Source organism: Xiphophorus hellerii, chromosome 23 (genome assembly GCF_003331165.1).
Source record: "Xiphophorus hellerii strain 12219 chromosome 23, Xiphophorus_hellerii-4.1, whole genome shotgun sequence".
NCBI lineage: Eukaryota > Metazoa > Chordata > Actinopteri > Cyprinodontiformes > Poeciliidae > Xiphophorus > Xiphophorus hellerii.
The window spans coordinates 19,887,450-19,908,595 of NC_045694.1; the positions used below are offsets into that span (position 1 = coordinate 19,887,450).

Sequence of the window (21,146 nt, forward strand, 5' to 3'; positions counted from 1 at the left end):
CATTTTGGCACCTAACCCAAATGCCCATTTGCTGATTACTGATACTTGATATCACATTCCCCCAGTATTTCGTCCTCATGTAGAAACTCAGGTAGCACGAGTTTTGATTCAGGATAAGCCAAGAAATAAGAGCCAGTCACCAAACAACCACATTTAACATGTTGTGAGTACATTCAGTCCTTCTAGATAAGAAGGCAAAAAACTGAAATAAAATGTAACATGTAAAACCACTGAATTAAACTTTAAATGCACAGAAGAAGCAAAAACAAATTGCCACAAATACACCCATTGTGTTTTTACGTTAAGGTGTGACACAATAAACTGGAAACACTTGTTCTTTCTTGATCACAAGAGTTTGCGCTCTTGGCTTCAGTCCACCTAAGACAGAAGCTAATAATTAAAATAAAACCACTCCAAGTCAAACAATTAAGTAACCTTAAAACATTTAAAATATATATATTCAAAGATATATATATATATATATATATATATATATATATATATATATATATAAGCTACATATGTAAAACTAACTACTGTTAATTTTACATATTTCTTGGTGTTATTAGTTTTAAAGGTTGGCTTATAATGCCTAATCAGGGTAGGGTCTGTAAATTAACCTTTGGCTAAATGACTTATAGACAGAACCAGAGCTTTTGTAACATTGTTTTTTCTTATGTTGCATTCCTCTGTTTAGGTCTCTGCTTTAAAAAAACTGAAATAGATAAACAATGACAATATTTCTAGAAATTATTTGGTGTTTTAAAGGAACTTTTCAAAAAGTAAAATAGCAACATAGCTTTGGTTTGATTTGGTTTTTGTTTGAATAAGGCCTAAAAGGTCCCTTATTCGATGTCCAGATAGGTTATGCTGTCACTGGCTGTTGTCCATTTACTATCACTTTACCAGGTGGGCATCATATCAGGGAACCACAGGCGGCCCAGGTGCTTCGACACCTCACTGTGGATCTGCTCCATGTTGTAGCTGTTATCTGGAATCAACACCTCCTCCATGATCGACAGCTGCGTCAGTCTGCCCCCGCACGTCTTCACAAACTCCACAAAGCCACTGCAGGTCACCTCGCACTCACCCAGCCCGATGGCTGTCAGGCTTTTACAGCGCTTTGCGATGCGGATCAGTTCCTCGTCCAGTGGATTGAGGCCGTTGGCGCACACCACCAGCTCCACCAGCCGGGGGCAGTTCAGCCCGATGCGGCCCAGCATTTCTTTACTCACAGCCCGGCCAAAGTACAGGTGGGTGACCGGGGTCTCCTCGCAGAAGAAGGGCCCAAACTCCTCTTCGTAGAGGAAAAAGTACATGACGATGTTGACCTTGGGGGAGTGACGGACCAGAGCCTCCCAGCTGTTTCTCTTGATGGTGTGAAAGTGAGTCTGGCCAGGGTTTTCGCTTACCACGTCGATGCGGAGATGCTCCAAGTGGACGTGCTTTTCAGAGGACAAAGCAAGCAGGAGCTCATCACTGAGGAGATGGTAGTTTAGCGCCAGTTCTCGGAGGCCATGGCACTGATCTGCCACACACAAAATGCCTGAAGAGAGAAAAGAGATTTATAGACGTTCCCTGTTCAATTTAGTTCAAGGTAGTGTTCGGTCTCTAGACTGGAAAAGTAAAATGTTTTTTTTTTAATAAAATATTGACTCCCAATGGTTTAATATAAATCCATGCCCTATTTCTTAGATTTTTATTTGTAAAAACTTTGGAAATATTTACTACATTCCTTCAAGTTCACAATTATGCCTCACCTTATGTGGGTCTATCACATTAAATCTCATTAAAACTAATTAATATTTGTGTTTTCCAAGTGACAAAATGGGCTAAAAGGCATTGTACACTACATCATTACTGCAGTCGTATAATCATATAACAACCTGCTGGGGAGACATGAGGACAGCTGCTCATCTTCAGAAGCTTCAAGGTGTCGCTGTTGTTGGCCACCAACACCTTCAGAGATGGATCATCCACCGGGGTGTCATCGATCTTGATGGACGACAGAGACTTGGAGTTCACAAACACGACTGTCAGAGCAGAGACAAAGTGGGCCTGCGGAGGAGAAGCTAGCAGTTAGAACAGAACCTTTTCCTTGCAGGAACCATTTTTACCAAGACTGTTGCATAAAAAGAGCAAGACGGGCAGAGGACTTACCTGAGACACATCCATGAAGCTGGACCGCGCTGTGGAAATCAACCCTAAGGTTTTGATGGTGCAGTTCACCAGCTGAGAGAGAATGTCGCAGGCTGCCTCTGCAGACTCTGTGCTACTGTCAACCTGATTCAAACAGAAACAGGAATTCATAACTTATTAAAAACAATAAATGTATAAAAAAGTATATCTGTAAAGCAAAAAAAAAAAAAAAGCCAAATCAATGTGACAGTGCATTTGGTTTGGATTAGAAAAGGCACATAATGTTTCTAAAGCAGCTGATCTGGGATCATTGTGGACAGGAAGTGGGTGGAAGGCTCTTACTTTGAAGCTAACATACTGCAGGTGTTGGGCGTGCTTCTTGATGATTTGCTGAATCAGGTCGGGGTGAGTGGAGCGCAAGTAAGACGTGGCTGGCTGATTGAGCTCAAACTCGAACCGTCGCCACAGGTCGGGCATGTGAAACACGTCGTTCCAGCACCGGCACACGGATGAGGATCGAGCCCGGTCCACCAGGGACAAGTGCTGGAAGATCTGCAGAACGATGCAGTAGGGCAGGTTGCCCCAGTCTGTTGGTGGAGACAGCGCAAAGTTGGGCTTGTGTCTTTTTCCTGGTTTCTCATGGTAGGGGAAGATGGGGCATTTGGAGTTGAGAACAGACCTTCCACGTTTCATTTTGACGCTAGTGAGGTTTCTGTGAGATAGAAGGATTGGAACGGGTTAAAAAGACATTACAGCAACATAAAGTAGTAAATGTTCAAACGATGGTGAGACATGTTTCCAATCCCAGTTATGGTTTTTCATGGCTTCTCATCCCAGCCTCTCTGTCTATGTTTAATTTCTAATATATATAAAAGTAGTGCCAGGAAAAACAAAAATATACAGTGGCCTAAAAATTATCTTTCTATATTTTGTAATATCACAAATTAAAATTTCAATCAATTTGTGGGAATTTCATGTCATCAACCAAAACAGTCTAGAGCATAATTTGGAAATGAAAATGAATAATGGATTACTTTAAACATGTAAACATGACTCTGCAAATTATTAATTCAATGAAATGCATTCAAATAAACCAGTTTTCCTTTTTTTAAAATAAAAGTTTTAATTTTAGTTTTCTTCCTTTCCACTTTACAATTGTTTTCTACTTCATGATCTTTCACAGAAAATCTTGATAAAATACAAATAAAAGTTTGTGGTTGTTACAAAATGTTATTTCTGTTTACCACTGAAGAGTGATCTTGTACAAACATTATGAAAGAGATAATTTCTCTGGGGGGTTTCTAACCCAAACAACTAAAGAAAAGTTGACTAATTGAAGAAAAACACAATTCTTGCATGTTTGTAAGTGTATCTGTGTTCCTACATTTCTTGCAAAACTCTCGCCAAAAGACTTAAACCTGATGTCAAATATTAAAATCTGTAAACATAATCTCATTCTCTACATGAAACACAATCCATGAACTGCAAGCTTATTCTCTGCAAAACAGGTTTATTACTTACTGAAACCGCATATAAAATAATTCATTAATTCATTGTTTTTTCTTCATCACTTTACAAACTCCATTTTCTATACTGGCCAAATTTGCAAACTCTTTTAACCAAACACACACATTTTAACAGAGCAGAAACAATGAAACTTTTTTTTTTTTTCAATCGTAGCTAACAAAAAATAACACTAAAACGCGCCATTACTTACATTGAGTCATTAAAAGCATGGTTCCCGTCTGAGTTTGGTGCTCTGGAGGTTGAGAAGGCGCCGTTCACCTGGAGCCCTGACCGACAGTGACTGGGGGAAGCCTGGCTCCTGCTGCTGCTGCTGCTGCTGATGATGATGATGATGACGACGATGATGATGATATGGGACAGCAGGAGCTGCTCCTTTAATGAGCTCTCCTCTCTTCAGCGACAGCTTGACGCGGAGCGGCGGGTACACGTGAGTGCGGGAAAACATGGACCCGCATCTCTGCACTGCTGTGTGCACAGGAGCTGAATATTGAATCTGCATCTGTGGGAAATGAACAAGTTTGGGTTTGTTTTCACAGAAGACAGTCAGCCCAGTCAGTCCCTTGTTTGGTTGATTAGTTCGTGTCAGTCGGCATGGTCGCTCTGTTTGAATGAGTGCACGTAGATCGCTAAACTATGTGAACGCAGGATGAGAAAGTGGGTCAGTGTGTCAGAGTGTGGACACCTGTGTGTGTGTGATCTTGTAAACAAGTATCAGACTGTGCGCAGGAAGGACATCTGTGGCTTTTCTGACACCTTCAGGATTTCCCAGGGGTGAATCTTGGCTAACTTTTGCTCACAGAGCACCAAAGTTTTCCAGAAGGACATGAGGGGAAGCAAAAGTCTGGTCTTTGCAATGACTCATTTTGTGTTTTCTATTTGTCGTTATTTTGTGGAAATCATTTTTCGCTTTAACATTAAAGAGTTCCTTGTAATTATTTTAGTCTTAAAATCAAACATTGTTGACCATGTCAAAGCAATAAAAAGGATAAAACATCTGCAGACCGGATACCTGCAAGGCCATGGTGATTGAAATGTTCAATCAGAAAGATGTCAGCAGATGTATAATGTTGGAGGAGCCATGAAGTCAGTGCGTTGGTGTGTCTGTCCTACAAACCTAATCTTAGCCCCATTGGTAATTTCTGGCCAGAGCTGAAAACCAGTTCTGTTGGGAAGACTGGGCCAAATTTGATGTGATGATCTTGTGTTAGGATAACAAAAGCAACTGAACAAAGCCATTCTGTAAAAGGAAATTCCATCAAATGCCAGGGAAATGTGTGTCAACGTTTGAATTTAACCTAATAAAAAGTATTTTTTATTCCTTATTCTGGACTTTGGCAAAGTGAGATAGAAAGTTTGTGTCTTTTTACTATGTATATAAGTATCCTGTTTCAACTATGTGCAAGCAGGACCAGCTTTGCGTTGATATTGTGCAACAAAGCAAGCATGCACATTCACCAGGATGGTCATTTTCATCACAGTGTTTGCTCAGTTTTGCTGAGGTTGTTGGGAGGTCGAGAGGTACAGGTTAAACTGGAATCTACCCAGCTCTTTACATTTTTTACATTAATGTGTTATCATAGCTGCTGTTTTGATCTATCTGCTGATATACAGTAGAAGTTACAATAAAGGTATTGTTGAAACACTCATTTTACTAATATCTAGCATAGCACATATTATAATTCTTTCAATATCAAATAACGTAAAATTCGATGTAGAATATCAGATTATTCTTTGTTAAGCTTTGTTATACCCCAAATAATTTGGGGTTCTAATAATGCCGCTACGAATAGCAGCCTTAAGAACGAACTGAGGGCAAACTTAACCCGTAACGCCTGAACGTCTGCTTCGGAGCTCCGCCCCTCGGTGATGACGCAGTAAAGCCCAGCGATCAGTCACGTCTGCTTGAGTTGAAGGAACCAAAAACAGAAGAGTTTTTATGAAAGCAAGGAAAAGGAAACGCTCAGTTTATCAGTATCAGTAGTTCCTCACTTCCGACAACATGTCCAGACGGGTCTACTTGGTTCACTGTCACCAGAGCTGGGAAGAGGCTGTTAGCTTGTTAGCTTAGCTTCTCAACCTGACAGTCAACACTGTGTAGCCTGTAGCTAACCTTTCTTTTTCTCTACTGAAGGTAAGAGTCCATCACTTTATAAAATCGCTTGTGTTAGCGGCGTATTTGTCTATACATAGCTGCGGATCTCTTGCTAAAGCTCAAGTTGACTTAATATATTTTGTGTTGTGTTCCTGCTGGTGAAACGACAAAATAATCGGTTTAGTAACTATTGCTGTAAATGCAGCTCCTGTTGTGCTTAACCAGGCATGGTTAGTATTATTTTAAATTGAGATAAATTAGTCTTATACGCTGGATCTAGAAAAGAGCATGTATTTTTATTGTAGAAGCGACCTGTTGACGAAAGCAAAACATCAACACAGGTCATATTTGATTTGTTTGTCCTTGTTGGTTGAAGTTAAAATTCAGGTCTTTCCAGTTTTGTGTCTCAGATCTTAGAAGTGGTTCTATAAATTACACTTTAGTTAAGACTAATAGAACCTACTGTCCACATGATTGGCTTTAAGAAGTCTCAGTAGCTCTGTAATGTAGAAAAGACGGTTATAAACGCATGTAAACACAATATTTTAGATAAACTCATAATAAAGAGACTGGTGCTCTGACAGCAAGCTTGGACCTTTAGAGAGAGAGAGAGAGCAACGTTTGCTTTTATAGAGATCATTTGCAATGAAAAATCGGAAAAGCAGATTCATTATATGTGTTTCTTTCTGAATTTATTTTTTCCGACAAATTAATTTACGAATTAGATAGGGTGAGTAACTAATAAAATGGAGCACAGAAAATAAATAGAAAAAACAACAAATACCTTAAAATAGTGTAAAAGATTCAAAATGTTTGTATTGAAATCTGAAATAATGGCAAGTACGAATTAATATAATGGGTAAGATTGTAATGTTTGTTAAAGTTGCATAATAACAAATAAAATATACAACAGAAATTAAAATGAAACTATATAATTCATTAGTAATGAACAATTGGTAAAGTTCAGCACTCATCATCAGTATCCAGATTGGTTTATGTTTTTTTATGGAGGTTTTCTGCATATACTTTTTTTAAATTTTTATATGCAGGGGCTTATTCTTATTGACGTTTTAATAAAACTCAAACAAGACTGTCATAGTGTTGCAATGTCCTGGTTTTATTTCTCAACTTGAGAAAAACAATCTCCTCTGCTCTGTTTTTTTTTTTTTTTTTGTCTGGTGTATTGTTGTTTTGACATTTAAATCTTTTCTCTCCTTCTGTGGTTTTAGGTAAAGCAGTCATGACACAAAAGACAAACCTGTGCTCAGTTTCCCTCAGAGTTGAGGGAATGACCTGTGGCTCTTGTGTTCAGTCCATAGAGCAGCGGATTGGGTCTCTACATGGAGTGATACATATAAAGGTAATGGCTGATTTTGTACTTTCTGTTGTACTGCATTTTTTGCTCTGTCTTGACTCACTGACCTTTAAATTTGATGACTTCTGCTGCATTTATTTCCACTGCAAAAACAAGATCTGATAGTGTTTTAATGTGTTAACTATTTAACTCTTGAGCAGAGAATCCTCTTGTAAGCTTAGATATACATTTATATAGGTTTTATTCTCTTCATGGTAGAACTGGATTGTTTGGTACAGTTCTGCTTCTTAGGGAGCAGCTTGTCTGATTTCCATCAGTGCAGCCATGTTAGACAGCTTAATTGAAGTAGTGGTGGTCTGCTGTTTTGTTTATTGTATGTTTACCCCTCAGGCTAAGGCTGAATGAGAAGATAATGTAATACTGTGTTCCCAATAATCCCCTGCCCTTTGCAGGACTGCGACATCAGGTCGCTATATCCTCTGCCCCCACAGGAAATTATTGTGGGTAACAGAATTTAGTGCTGGGATTATCTGTTCATAAGTGATCTGAGCAAAGTGGATTGTTTTTCATTTTTCTCTTGGAAGAACAATGTGTATTTTTCTTTGTTCTCTAATTTTAAGAAAAAGTTACTACTAAAGCAGCTAGAAACTGCTTCCTTTTTTTAAACTTATGGTTGAATCAGGTGACGCCTTCTGAGCATCACATGTTTCCTTCTTGCTTAAGAAGGCGACCTGAGGGTCATCATGCTGACTGAACATGCTAAACGCTTACCAAAGGCCATGAACAAAGGCTGTAAAATGCCATTAAATTAGAGCTGCAGTGACTTAATATGGCCATATAACAATATTATGTAAACGATCGTTGAACTAACTTCAGTGTAAGTTGCTTTAATAAGCGTATACAGAGCCACTGTTTCCTGTGTCGGAAACGCAAAGGTCTAGATGCTTTAATTGATATTTTATGTAGTATGCCAACACAAAGTGGTGACGACATAATTAAGTGGAAGGAATTATGGTTTTCATACTGTTTTGTAAGCAGAACTCTTAAAAGTGTGGCAGACATCTCTATTGAGCCCCCTGTGAGTCAAATCATTGTTGAATTGCCACCGCAGTTGCAGCTGCAGATTTTTGGGGGGAATTTTTTCTTACTGCTCCGGAAATCTAGAAACTGCAATTTTTCCCTAGTAACCATTGCAAAACAGTTCTGTTCAGTTTATTTATACAGCGCCAATTCACAATCAAAATGCACTTTACAAGACAAAGTAATTCAGTTTACATACAGAAATATATGTAACTGAACATTCATATTCATTTATTTACATGTCATATCAGAGCTAATTATAACACAGTGCAGTATATACCAATCGGTAAAATAATAATAAAAAAAAAAGACATAATTGATAAATGAAGTCACGGAACATCAGTGGCCATCAGGTTGTGTGAAATCTTAGTAAAAAGAGGGCTCTTCTGTGTAACAGTGGTTGCATGACTTATGGTGTTTCTTGCTTCCATCTTTGTAGACCTAATTCTTTCTTCATTGATAAATTGCTCCAACTCAGTCAAATTGGATGGAGAGTGTGTCTGTACAGCAATTTTCAAATCCTGCTGCAGATTCTGTATCGGATCTAGAACTAGACCTTGTGTGAGCTGTTCTAGCTCATGAATATGCTCCAAGTCACTTGTTTGCAGTTGTGGTGTGGGTTGTGGGGCTTTTCTCTCCATGAAGAGGAACCTCCACCCCCCGTCTCCAGTCGTTTGAAGCCTCAACAGGGTTTCCTCTGTTTATGAAAATAGGTGAACAAAGTCAGTCAAAACCACTAAAACCCTAGAGTATTAAGGCGTTAATCTTAATATTTTATTGTAAAATAAACTAATTGCAGCTAGAATTAGAATTATATCTCTGCCTGTATGGGAAAACATTGATATCTGATATCCAGTTTTAATAAATGAATCAGCCCTGATATTTAAAAAAAATTCCAGATCAGGTATCGCGACAACGTGGTCCATCCATAAGAGCAGATCTATTTAGTCTACGTCTGTTCTCTGTGCTCTGAGTGATGTCCTGCTATTATGTTATTTATTTTGCATTATATTTAGAATTGCTAATCGCATCCTCTGAACCATTTGAAAGAACCAGCTTATTTAGTTTAGTCAACCTGTTGCTTTAGTCAGTTTACCTTTCTGATGACACTTTATTTGAAGTGGTGTGCATAAGACTGACAGGACACAACACCTGTCAGGAACATGAAGGAGTTTTCATGACTGTTTACGACTGTTGCCATGAAGTGTCATTTGGTAAATAATGACATTTATAATGCAAAGTTAACACTTTTAATGGACTTTCAATTCAACTTTTAGTGCAACTTTGCATTAAAAGTGTCATTAGTTACCGATTGACACTTTATGACAACAGTCGTAAACATTTATGAAGACTCCTTCATGTTCATGACAAGTGTTATGTCATGTTTATGGCAGTGTCATGCCACTCTTATGCACACCCTTTCAAACAAAGTGTTACCCAGTATTTTTTTATTGTTTATTACACAATGACTGTTATACTAATTGTACTGACTGAAAAAAAAACAAACTATGTTGTGTTGTTTTTACATGTTTGACCAAGCTTGTGAAGCTATTGTTGTATTTACGTGTGCTGTACTGCTGTACTGCTGTAGAGCCGATACCAAACTTCAGATATCTGTATTGGAAGGGGAACAAAAGCGGAGCAGTGCATCCTTAATCGGAACAATAATTCTCCACAACATCATCCTTGTTTAACATATGTGTTTTTTTATTTTTTATATTTTCAGGTGTCTTTAGAGGAGAAGAGTGCCACGGTTATTTTTGACTCCAGTCAACAGAGCACCGAGTCCCTGTCAGAGGCTGTCGAGGACATGGGCTTCGAGTCCAGTGTACCAGAGAGCAGCACTGCCACTCCAGTGTTTACAGACACTCAGCTGATCCCCATGTCAGGACTGACGACTGCAGCCCAGCAGGAGGCTTTGGAGAAGCTGTCACAAATTCAAGGGGTGCTTGATGTCCAGGAGAGCGCACCCAGCATGGGCCTGACCGTCACTTATGTTCCTTCCCTGACCTCCATCCAGCAGCTCAGAGAGGTGGTGGAAGGTGTCTCACCTCAGGAGAAACAAACCCCTGGCAGCCCAGTGCAGAAAGGCCTGAGCGTGTCCCAGCTGGACACCGCGGCCAGTGAAGTTGCGGTTCTGAAACTCAGCATTGAAGGAATGACCTGCCACTCTTGCACCACCACCATTGAAGGGAAGATTGGAAAACTGAAAGGGATTAAAAAGATCAAAGGTGAAGTTCTCGACAGGCTCTGAGACCTGCAGTCACGTACGACTTCGCTAACTGAGGTGCTGCGCTGCATGTCTCACAGGGCCAGGGCGTTATGAACCTGAGAGATTGTCTTTATGGATTTGAGAATGACTCGTGAAATCCTCTCACAGGGGTTGCAGGGAAGGAAATGCAAACAGATGGGATTATATTTACTGACACGTCTCTGTGTTTACGGTGACAGTATGTTTGCAGACAGATTTATGTGCTGATGTAGAAGCATGAAACACATTCAACACTGTGCTGCAGCTATTGTAAGAATAGCTGCAGCATTCTTACAATAGCTGCAGCTATTGTAAGAATGCTGCAATAGCATTCTTAAATCTGTCTGCAAACATACTGTCACTGTAAACACAGAGACATGTCAGTAAATATAATCACATCTGTTTACATTTCCTTCCCTGCAACACTTGTGAGAGGATTTCACAAGTCCTCTCACAAGGACTTGTGAAATCTTATAGCTGCAGCTGTAAGATTAGCTGCAGCTATTGTATTCATAGTGTTACAGTGTTTCTGTATTCATATACAGAAACACTGAAAACAAGTTAGATCCGGTTGGATTGCACTGCCCCCTGGTGGACAAAATATGAAAATATAACATCTGATATCCTGTAGAATTTTTACTTTATCTGCTAGGGGGCAAATTTAGGCAACTATTTGGAAGAACAGTAATTCTTGATATTTTACTTGAATATAGTTATTAAAAATAGCTATTCTAAAAAAATGGCTATCGGTTCTTGCTGATAAAGCCAGACACTTTTTGTGTTCCACTCCTGTTTGTTTTTTTTGTTTTAAGGCAAAGAATTAAACTCCATGAAAGACTTCAAAAATGATTTAAGCTAACCAGTTTTTAAGAAATAGCCTTTGGTAAATTAAGTCTTTAATTATTTAGATTTAAGCTTCAAAATATATTGAATTACAGTCATTATTCCATTATCAGAATGTGTATTGCTTGAATGCATCATTTAGAAGGTTATTTTATTTGAATATGCATTAAATTGGAAGGATGACACCTGATATCCTTCAGATTTTAGTGACTGAGGTGTTTAAATTCATTGGAAGCGTTGGGATATGGCCATGTCGGAGAAAATTTGGATAAAAATATAATTAACAACATCATTGCAATAATCAAGAATAATATTGCAGTCAGTTTTACTAATTTTGTGCAGGCCTTATGTATATATTTCCTTTATCTAAACATCTGTATCTTTGCTCATCTTGTGTTTTACTCTGCATATTAACTCACTCCTTTCCTCTCTGCAGTTGTTCTGGACTCTCAGGAAGCTACGGTCGTCTACCTGCCTTACCTCACCACCATCCAGACCATCATCGAACAGATTGGTGTGGCTGGCTTCAAAGCCTCTGTCAAATCCAAGCCCCGCCCCCTGCAGCTCTCCAACAGAGACATCGAACGTTTAATTGATTCTCAACAAGCGACGGCTTCTTCTTCTCCGCCCGAGACATCCGACGAGACGGAGATCTTCATAGACACGGCGTGTGCTAGGCTCAGGGTGAAAGGCATGCACTGCCGTTCTTGTGTGGTCAACATTCAGGACAACGTCTCCACGCTGCCTGGTGTTTCCTCCGTGGAGGTCTCTCTGGAGAAGGAGCAGGCCTCCATCTGCTACGACCCTCTGAAGGTCACAGTGACTCAGCTGCAGCAGGCCATCGAAACTCTTCCTCCTGGAAACTTTAAGACCGAACCGCTGGACTTCTCAAACACTCTCAATCCCGTATCCACATCACCAGCGCTCACCATCTCAGCACTACAGCCCAGACCTGCTACTTCACAGCCGTGTTTCACCCAGCCGCTGGTGTCTGCTGTTCATATTCACATTGAAGGCATGACCTGCAACTCCTGTGTGCAATCTATCGAAGGAATGATCTCCCAGAGGAAGGGGGTGAGGTCGGCTCAGGTGTCTCTGACTGACCATCAGGGAGTCTTTGAGTATGACCCTCTTCTCACCACGCCAGAGGAGCTGAAGGAGGCCATAGAAGACATGGGCTTTGATGCATTTTTACCTGGTAAGAGTGTGTGGCATGTATTATATCCAGGTGGCTTTTCCTTCCTCTTGACTAATTTTCTGCTGCTGCTTTTTATTCACCTTGAACATTCTGACCATTGATGTATTATCAACATCGCATTCATCCTCATAACAGTTGCTGAGTAGATATTTTCTCTTTTTCTGATCATTCTGTGTAAACCTGAGAGATCACGGTGAATGAAAATTCCACTAGACCGGCTCATAAATAATATATGATTTTTTTTTTTTTACCCCTAAAGTTGTATATTTTGCTGACATTTCACTGACAGTGTTGGTCATGTACATGACTGACAACCTAACCTGGATCTAGTTGGAGTGTTTTGGGTTTTTTGTAACCAGCTACTTCAAGTGGAAGATCTTTCCTTCCTTTTGTGTGTCTGAAGGTTGTCCTGTTCTTGAAAGACTTTACTTTTATATACCATTCATTTCCTGTAGAAAAACACTAAAAGAGTTTCAAAAGGCCTGAAGAACTACTGATGAAGACGCTGTGAAAAGAATTGCAAGAATGTCTGACTACATTGAAGCACAGCGTATAAAAAGGAGGGGTTTTGTTTGCACAGTGTGGTGATTTTTGTGAAGTTTGTTATTTATTCTTGGAAGTAATCTGTAAGCTCTTTATCTCAACAACAGAAACCAATTCTCTGCTGCCTGCATCAGATCCCATATTACCAAGGTCTCCACGTGTCCAGAAGAAGAACTTAGACAGTGAGCTCCTCAATGAAACCCTGCTGGGATCCACTGGAGACATGCCCTCCAAATGCTACATCCAGATCGGAGGAATGACATGCGCCTCGTGTGTGTCAAACATCGAGCGCAACCTCAAAAACGAAGCTGGTGCGTAAAACAACAACGGGATTCGTCTGTGTGAACCTTCTGGTGATGAATGCTACAGAGGAAATCTCAAATGTCTTTTAGGGATCTACTCGGTTTTGGTGGCCCTCATGGCGAGTAAAGCAGAGGTCCGTTACAACCCCGAGGTCACAGATCCGCTGACGATAGCGGAGTGTGTGAAGGAGCTGGGCTTCACCGCCTCTGTGATGGAGAACTACGAAGGATCCGACGGAAACCTAGAGCTGGTGGTGAGTCGGTCACAAGCGTCAGCTTTTTCTTTCCATGTTTGGGTTTTATGCAAATACACATTGCAGGCTGCATTTTCAGCCTGCAATGTGATGCTCATGTGCTCATCTCTGTTTGGTTCTCTCCCACCGTCCACCAGGTCAGGGGGATGACATGTGCCTCTTGTGTTCATAAAATCGAATCAACCCTTGTCAGAGAAAAGGGGATTATATATGCCTCCGTTGCTTTGGCGACCAACAAAGCACATGTGAAGTATGACGCAGAAGTGATTGGACCACGAGACATTATCAAACTGATTGAGGTACAGATGTAGAAAATATATCCATTGTTCTTGGATGTTCAAGACTGTTAATGACTGTGAAACAATGACTCAATTTGTTTTATCTAAGTTTTGCTCGACATTATCAATAGTAAACAATACTTTGTTTGCAGAATATGGGATTTGAGGCATCTTTAGTGAAGAGGGACCGTACAGCCAGCCACCTGGACCACAGCAAAGAGATACAACAGTAAGCATCCTTTTTCTTTTCTTTAGTGGTTTCAGTTTTATAGCTACACTTTTTTCTCCCTCTAGTAAAATGTGTTCATGAAGTAAAATTCTTACAAGTTCAAACTACGATGTGTTCACTCGTTCAGGTGGAGGAAGTCCTTCCTGGTGAGCTTGGTTTTCTGCGTGCCTGTGATGGGCATGATGATCTACATGATTTATATGGACCACAAGATGAACGCTACGCACCATCACAACGCTACCATAGAGGACCGCAACCATTACCACTCCACCATGTTCTTGGAGAAGCAGCTGCTCCCCGGCCTCTCCATCATGAACCTCCTCTCCTTTCTGTTCTGTGTACCTGTACAGGTGAGTAACACAGATTTTAGGTATCCAGCTGCTTAATCTGGCAGATTAAATGTAGGGCAGTGAGTATTCTCTGTTTTTGTCTTTTTGTTAATGGTCAGTTTATTGGAGGTCGTTACTTCTACATCCAAGCCTACAAAGCAGTGAAGCACAAGTCTGCCAACATGGACGTGCTCATCGTTCTGGCCACCACCATCGCGTTCAGCTACTCTCTGGTCATCCTAATTGTTGCCATGGTGGAGAAAGCAAAAGTCAACCCCATCACATTTTTCGACACGCCTCCCATGCTCTTTGTCTTCATCTCGCTGGGACGCTGGCTGGAGCAGATTGCGAAGGTCTAGTTCCCTTGTGATTGTTGATTGTTTGAATTTCTAGAAAACCTTTTAAATTCGGCAGCTTTTTTTTTTTTTTTTAAAGGCGAGTAAACATTTTTTTGTGCGTCCCTTCCAGAGCAAAACCTCTGAGGCTTTGTCCAAGCTGATGTCATTACAAGCAACAGAAGCCACCGTGGTGAACCTCAGCAGTGATAACTGCATTCTCAGGTTTTTTGTTGTTTTCTTCATCTATTTGTTTACATCTTGGGGATATTTATAGATTACAATCATATGTAAACACTGAAACAGAAAAAAATGCAGATTTTTGATGAAATGAATATATTAGCTTGAATAAGGGTCAGATTATTTGATTTTTGTTTTAGTGAGGAACAAGTGGATGTTGAGCTGGTGCAGAGAGGTGACGTGGTCAAAGTCGTCCCTGGAGGGAAGTTTCCGGTTGATGGGAGAGTCATTGACGGACATTCGATGGCAGACGAGTCTCTTATCACAGGTTGGTTGCATTTGTGTCTGTTTGGAGTTAAGGAAGGGCTTCATAATTCCTGAGTACAGTTAAAAGCAACCATCAGGAGGTGATTGCTTTTTTTTTTAGGAAAACAATTTTTACAATGCTTTCCCAATTCCTGTTATTACATAACATTTCAGTACAACACTTTGTATAAACAGAGTATCAAAACACTACTTCAAATACATGCCAAAGAATAAAAATGAGTTTTGAGAAGCGATTTAAAATGATCTAGGCTGTGGGCAGTTAGAAAACAGAAACATGCAGATATTCTTAACTTGTGCTGTATTTCTGATCAGTAGTTGCAATGTGATTGCAGGTGAGGCCATGCCGGTGACAAAAAAGCCCGGGAGCTCAGTGATCGCCGGCTCCATAAACCAGAACGGCTCTCTGCTGGTCAGTGCTACTCATGTCGGGATGGACACCACCCTGTCTCAGATAGTTAAACTGGTGGAGGAGGCACAGACTTCAAAGGTGAGTTAAAATCTGTGCTAAATCTACAATATTTAGGAAAAACCTCCTGTAATTCTATTAATTATTTTAATGATGTTTTGCAGGCTCCTATCCAGCAGTATGCAGATAAGATCAGTGGCTATTTTGTTCCTTTCATTGTTGTAATATCGGTACTCACACTGATTGCCTGGATCATCATCGGATTTTTGGACTTTTCTCTGGTGGAGCATTTCTTTCCTGTGAGTTTATTGTTTGTTCACCTTAGAGTGACAGCTTCCTCGTTATGGCAGAAAAATGTTTAACTTTTATTTTAATAATTAAATGTAGAGAAGAGCCTTCCCCCTATCTGTAATATTTTTATTTTTTTAACCAAGTACTTGTCCCTTCTTTCCACTGCAGGGTTATGATCGAAGCATTTCCAGGACCGAGGCAGTGATACGGTTTGCCTTCCAGGCCTCCATAACTGTGCTGTGCATCGCCTGCCCCTGTTCTCTTGGCCTGGCAACCCCGACAGCTGTCATGGTGGGAACCGGGGTTGGAGCCCAAAATGGCATCCTGATAAAGGGAGGCGAGCCCCTAGAGATGGCTCATAAGGTGCGTTTGTAATTATTCTCTGACGGTAATCTATTTACAGATTTCCTACAGTGAGGAAAAGTCTCAAATTTCTTTGAAATACTTTCAATGACTGTATAAGTATAGAAAAAGAGATCAAAAGGACAGAGAAATTGTTAAAATATTTGACTTTCCATTCATCCATTTTTTGTTTACAAATGTCTTAGTCTGAATAAAAGTTATCAAAAGATTTCTTGTAAAGTCATCTAAATGTCTCTGTCTTACTTTTTACCCACCTGGTTATTTCAGGTCCAGTCTGTCGTATTCGACAAGACCGGGACGATCACATATGGCGCTCCGAAGGTGGTCCAAGTCAAGATAGTTGTGGAAGGGAACAGGATGCCTCGCTCCCGCCTGCTGGCCATTGTGGGCACAGCAGAAAACAACAGTGAACACCCACTGGGAGCTGCTATTACCAAATACTGCAAGCAGGTTGGTTTTCTCTCTCAGATGTAATCCATCAGCCCACACTTCCCTTTGCTGAAATAGTTAGAAAACACCAAACGTTTGTGTTTTCCTGTTTTGTGACGCGAAGGAGCTCGGTACCGAATCTCTCGGCACCTGCACCGACTTTCAGGCCGTGCCGGGCTGCGGCATCCGATGTCAGGTCAGCAACACGGAGTCTCTGCTAAAGCAGGCGGACAGCGACAGCGAGGACAACAACCAGCGCAGCAGCATCCTCGTCCAGATCAGTGACACTCGGACGCCGGCCAGCTCCCACCCGCTCACAATGGATCCACAGCCTCTAAGTGCGTGGAGAAGCCAAATTGTAATGATTCATTTTTTAAGCCTGAGTTTAACAGAATTTGAATAATATTTCCTGAAGGTTTGGTTCAGACAGCTGCCTATGTTGTCCTGATCGGCAACAGGGAATGGATGAGAAGAAACTGCCTTGAGGTCAGACCAGACATCGATGAAGCCATGATAGAGCATGAGCGCAGAGGACGCACTGCTGTGCTGGTCGCTGTGGACAGTGAGTGATTGTTCAGCTAAAAATACACTCTCTTTAACACAAAACAAAACAGTAACTTGTAAAAATGTATTTTTGTTTGTAGACGAGCTGTGTGCAATGGTAGCCATAGCCGACACTGTGAAACCTGAGGCGGAGCTGGCCGTTCACACGCTGACAAACATGGGTCTGGAGGTGGTGCTGATGACCGGAGACAACAGTAAGACAGCGCGCGCTATCGCCGCCCAGGTAAGGAAGGAAGAAGAACAGGAAAACATTTGTATCTCTTGAACTTTTCTCCATTTTCTCACATTATCACCAAAAACTAATGTACTTGAAACATAATTATGAAATGGAAGGAAAGGAATACGGGATACAATTAGACTTGCAAGTCTCTCTGTCAGCCTTCCACGTCTGGGTCCTGAAATTTTTGGCCTTTTCTTCGGAGTCTAGCTCAGGCTGAGTCAGATTGAAAGGAGAAAAACTACCACTCTTCTTTAAAGACCGGATTTATGGAGTGCAGCCCTCATAGTTATCCTGTCAGCTGTGGATCTCTGCAGCTCCTCAGGAATTATCCTGGGCCTCTTGGCTGCTGCTCTGATTAATGCTCTCCTTGCTTGCTCCTTCTGTTTATATGGATGACCGGGTCTTAGTTGGTTTCTTGCTGTAATATGGCAAAATTTGAAAAAATTAAACAGATATGAATACTTTTGCGAGCCACACCTGATTGCCCCTCTTTATTTTTTTTTAATTTTTTTTATTTTTTACTATTTCCCAAAAGGTGGGCATCAGGAAAGTGTTTGCCGAGGTGCTGCCCTCCCACAAGGTGGCCAAAGTGGAGCAGCTGCAGCAGGCCGGAAAGAGAGTTGCTATGGTGGGCGACGGGGTCAACGACTCGCCCGCTCTGGCGATGGCTGACGTCGGCATCGCCATAGGAACCGGGACAGATGTTGCCATTGAGGCAGCAGATGTGGTGTTGATCAGGGTAAAAATTAGAAATTGTCAAGTTGTTGAATCACATAGGAATACAAAACATTATTGGTCAAGTTATTAAATGTTTTTAAATGTTCTTAAATTCAAGAGCATCTTAACATTTTGAGCAGTGATTAATAAAACCTAAGTGAAGCCTTTTTTCTATTATCACAAGGGTTTTTCAACTTTTTGTAAAGAGTGAACATTTATTGTTGACATTTTCAGTTTCAGATTTACTCTCTGCTTGCAGAATGACCTGCTGGACGTTGTCGGCAGTATCGACCTCTCCAAGAAGACGGTCAAGAGGATCAGGATCAACTTCATCTTTGCTCTGATCTACAACCTGGTTGGCATTCCTATCGCTGCTGGTAGGCACTGTGAGAATACCCGAAAGGTTTATCTGGATTCCTGTTCGGAAAACTGTGGGATTTTCCAGGTCGGACAAAGTGTGAAAAATAATGGAAAGGTGTTTGAATTTCAAGGCTCATACATTTCCTATTGGAACTGTCTGTCCATCCAAAAAATGATTTAAGAACCATTTCCTTGTGAAAAAGAAATCTTTCTCAAACTTTTCTGGAAAAGTTTGGAATTTTGACATGAAAGTTTGTTCATAATTTTCGATCTGAAAATAAAACAGGGACCCTGCTTTGTTTATTTTTCTATCATGACGCATGTCATTTAAATAATTTTCAAGCCTATTGGTACTGAGACTCTTTCAAGCCTATTGGTACTGTTTTTCCTCCAGGTGTGTTCCTACCCATTGGTCTGGTGCTACAGCCGTGGATGGGTTCTGCTGCCATGGCGCTGTCTTCTGTGTCTGTGGTTTTGTCCTCCCTTCTGCTTAAATGGTAATGAGATATTTTTGGCTTGTGTTCTCCAGTTTGTTTGTTTTTTTTGCTGTTGTTTTTTTGTCCCTCACTGCTCTCTTTGTGTGTCGTCGCTCAGTTACACGAAGCCCAGCGCCGAGAAGCTGGAAGCCAAACTCGGCAGCAGCAGGCAGCAGGGCAGCCTGTCTGACGTCAGCGTTCACATCGGCATGGGCGAGCTGCGCCGTCCCTCCCCCAAACTCAGCCTGCTGGACCGCATCGTGAACTACAGCCGAGCCTCCATCAACTCGCTGCGCTCCGACAAGCACTCGCTCAACAGCTTGGTGCTGAGCGAGCCCGATAAACACTCGCTGCTGGTGGGGGGGCCGCTGTGCGAGGAGGAGATCTGCTGAGCGCATGCATCCCAGGCGGCCTGCTTAGACAAAAACTGCAGTTATTAAAGGCTGAACTACGCTGAGATCAAAAGGTTTCTTTGAAAACCAGTCCATCCATACTTGAAGTTAGCTCATAAGACATTTTGTTCTTCTTAGCTCAACCAGCTGATCCCATATTCTCTTAGAGAGACCGTCTGTGGTGGGCCAGAAAGATGATCTTCCTTTGCCTTTACAATCTTCAAGATCGACCCAAAGACATTTAAACTTTGGTGCCCCTTGTTGTTGAGTGGACACTACAGAAGAGGAAAATTTGAACTCTGTTGTATGATTATTCTTCTATTTATATTATTATTTATCTACTTTTTGTCATTGTATCCTCTTATGTGAAGAATGAAGTTGTTGAATCCAAATGCCAAGTTTGATTTTTAATAATCACATGTGTAATAACTCTAAGCAGCCTTGAAACAAGCAGAAAGTTGATTGTAGTGGAGTGAGCTGTAAACGTTACCCAAGTGCCAGCTGAAACGCTACCTTTGCAAAGTCCAACACATTCCAAAGATGGCAACCTTCACCCGTTTTCTTGGACTTTAGGTCCACGATGTGTGAGCAAAGGTTACATGTTCATAGTCGGCATGCGCTGAAGGATCTGGGATTTTGCACCTTTTCGTCAATGTGAAAGTGAATGTGTTTATACTCATTTATAACTGAGCAGAAGTTGTTACACGAGTCACTTTGTGCTTGGATTGCTTCAGTTGCCTGCTGCAGACATGCCTGGTCTCACAAAGGCCAAACACTAAATGTGTTCACTTCCTGCTTCTGGTTACAACTCATAAAATACAGTGTTACTGTTTTCTACGGACTTATGTAATACCAATCTGTCACTTTGCATTTATTATGGATTCATGTTAGTGCACTTGATGAACGAATCAACGTTCGTCCTGCAGCATCAGTGGTTTCCAATCGAGTCGACCAAACAGGTGCTGGTAAATTCACTAAGTAGCTTGTGTTACTGAACCACTTTGTACAATCAAATGAGATTAGAAGGGTCCCATTTTGCAGACCATAAAACTGTCACTGTTTGTTTTTACAGTATTTTATTTGCAGTTATCTGATAAAATCTGTAGAAAGTTGCTCAGCTATACTTTATTTTGTGTTGCTTTCTTCCTTCCTAAGCTAAAGATCCACCAGGTTCATCCAGCAATGCTGTTTTCTTCTGCAGACCATTCTTGAATTTATTTGTGGGTCCATTTATGCCAATCTGTTGTATTTGTGCAATCTTTTTGTGAAAATGTTCATGAAGTTTGAGGTTTGTTTGCAGTCTGCCCATTATCCTCTGTGGTTCTTCCAAACATTGTGCCTTTAAATAAAACGCTTTTGTAACGCAGTCCTGTTGTGTATCTCAGTAAAATAATCATAGGAAAGTTAAACTATGAAAGTAATTAAAAATAATAGTTTAAATTTATGTTGTATAGATTCATTGTACACAGTAAGAAGTATATTTCAGTTAATTTTGACAAAAACAAGGCAAAATCTAGTTTTTAAACATTGTAAAATATTACTTAAGACTAATAAAAACAGTTTGTATGAAAGAGTAAATGTACAGGATGTATATAAATCAAGTGCTTGGTCTAGGTTTTTTTTCCCCATCCACTGACTTTCCCTTAGTAAGCAGGAATTACTGCTTGACCAACCAGCTTCTTTACTATCCACCTTTCATGGCTAAT

The 21,146-nt window shown here is 40.7% G+C and overlaps 2 protein-coding genes across 3 annotated transcripts; one reads left to right on the forward strand and one right to left on the reverse strand.

The window, feature by feature from the left end:
• Nucleotides 1-483: 483 nt before the first annotated feature.
• Nucleotides 484-4,504, reverse strand: fbxl3l (F-box and leucine-rich repeat protein 3, like). Its single transcript, XM_032554381.1, has 5 exons — nucleotides 3,857-4,504; nucleotides 2,482-2,851; nucleotides 2,161-2,283; nucleotides 1,887-2,058; nucleotides 484-1,546 (listed from the first exon to the last, which is right to left on the reverse strand). The coding sequence occupies exons 2-5, from the start codon at nucleotides 2,830-2,832 to the stop codon at nucleotides 903-905; spliced, it is 1,290 nt and encodes a 429-aa protein (XP_032410272.1). The 5' UTR covers nucleotides 2,833-2,851; nucleotides 3,857-4,504; the 3' UTR covers nucleotides 484-902.
• Nucleotides 4,505-5,519: 1,015 nt separating this feature from the next.
• On the forward strand, nucleotides 5,520-20,806 carry atp7a (ATPase copper transporting alpha). 2 transcript variants are annotated; one of them, XM_032554467.1, is made up of 23 exons: nucleotides 5,520-5,797; nucleotides 6,988-7,118; nucleotides 9,880-10,384; nucleotides 11,684-12,445; nucleotides 13,096-13,299; nucleotides 13,381-13,544; nucleotides 13,682-13,843; nucleotides 13,975-14,051; nucleotides 14,179-14,401; nucleotides 14,500-14,733; nucleotides 14,849-14,940; nucleotides 15,096-15,223; nucleotides 15,555-15,709; nucleotides 15,793-15,927; nucleotides 16,088-16,282; nucleotides 16,550-16,732; nucleotides 16,836-17,049; nucleotides 17,127-17,273; nucleotides 17,356-17,498; nucleotides 18,031-18,234; nucleotides 18,472-18,589; nucleotides 18,967-19,069; nucleotides 19,167-19,440. In XM_032554467.1, exons 2-23 carry the CDS (start codon nucleotides 6,999-7,001, stop codon nucleotides 19,438-19,440), a joined length of 4,542 nt encoding a protein of 1,513 aa, XP_032410358.1. In that variant the 5' UTR covers nucleotides 5,520-5,797; nucleotides 6,988-6,998. The 2 variants fall into 2 exon arrangements, with proteins under 2 accessions (XP_032410358.1, XP_032410359.1); XM_032554468.1 differs by lacking the exon at nucleotides 5,520-5,797 and having other exon boundaries at nucleotides 6,999-7,118; nucleotides 19,167-20,806.
• Nucleotides 20,807-21,146: the final 340 nt, after the last annotated feature.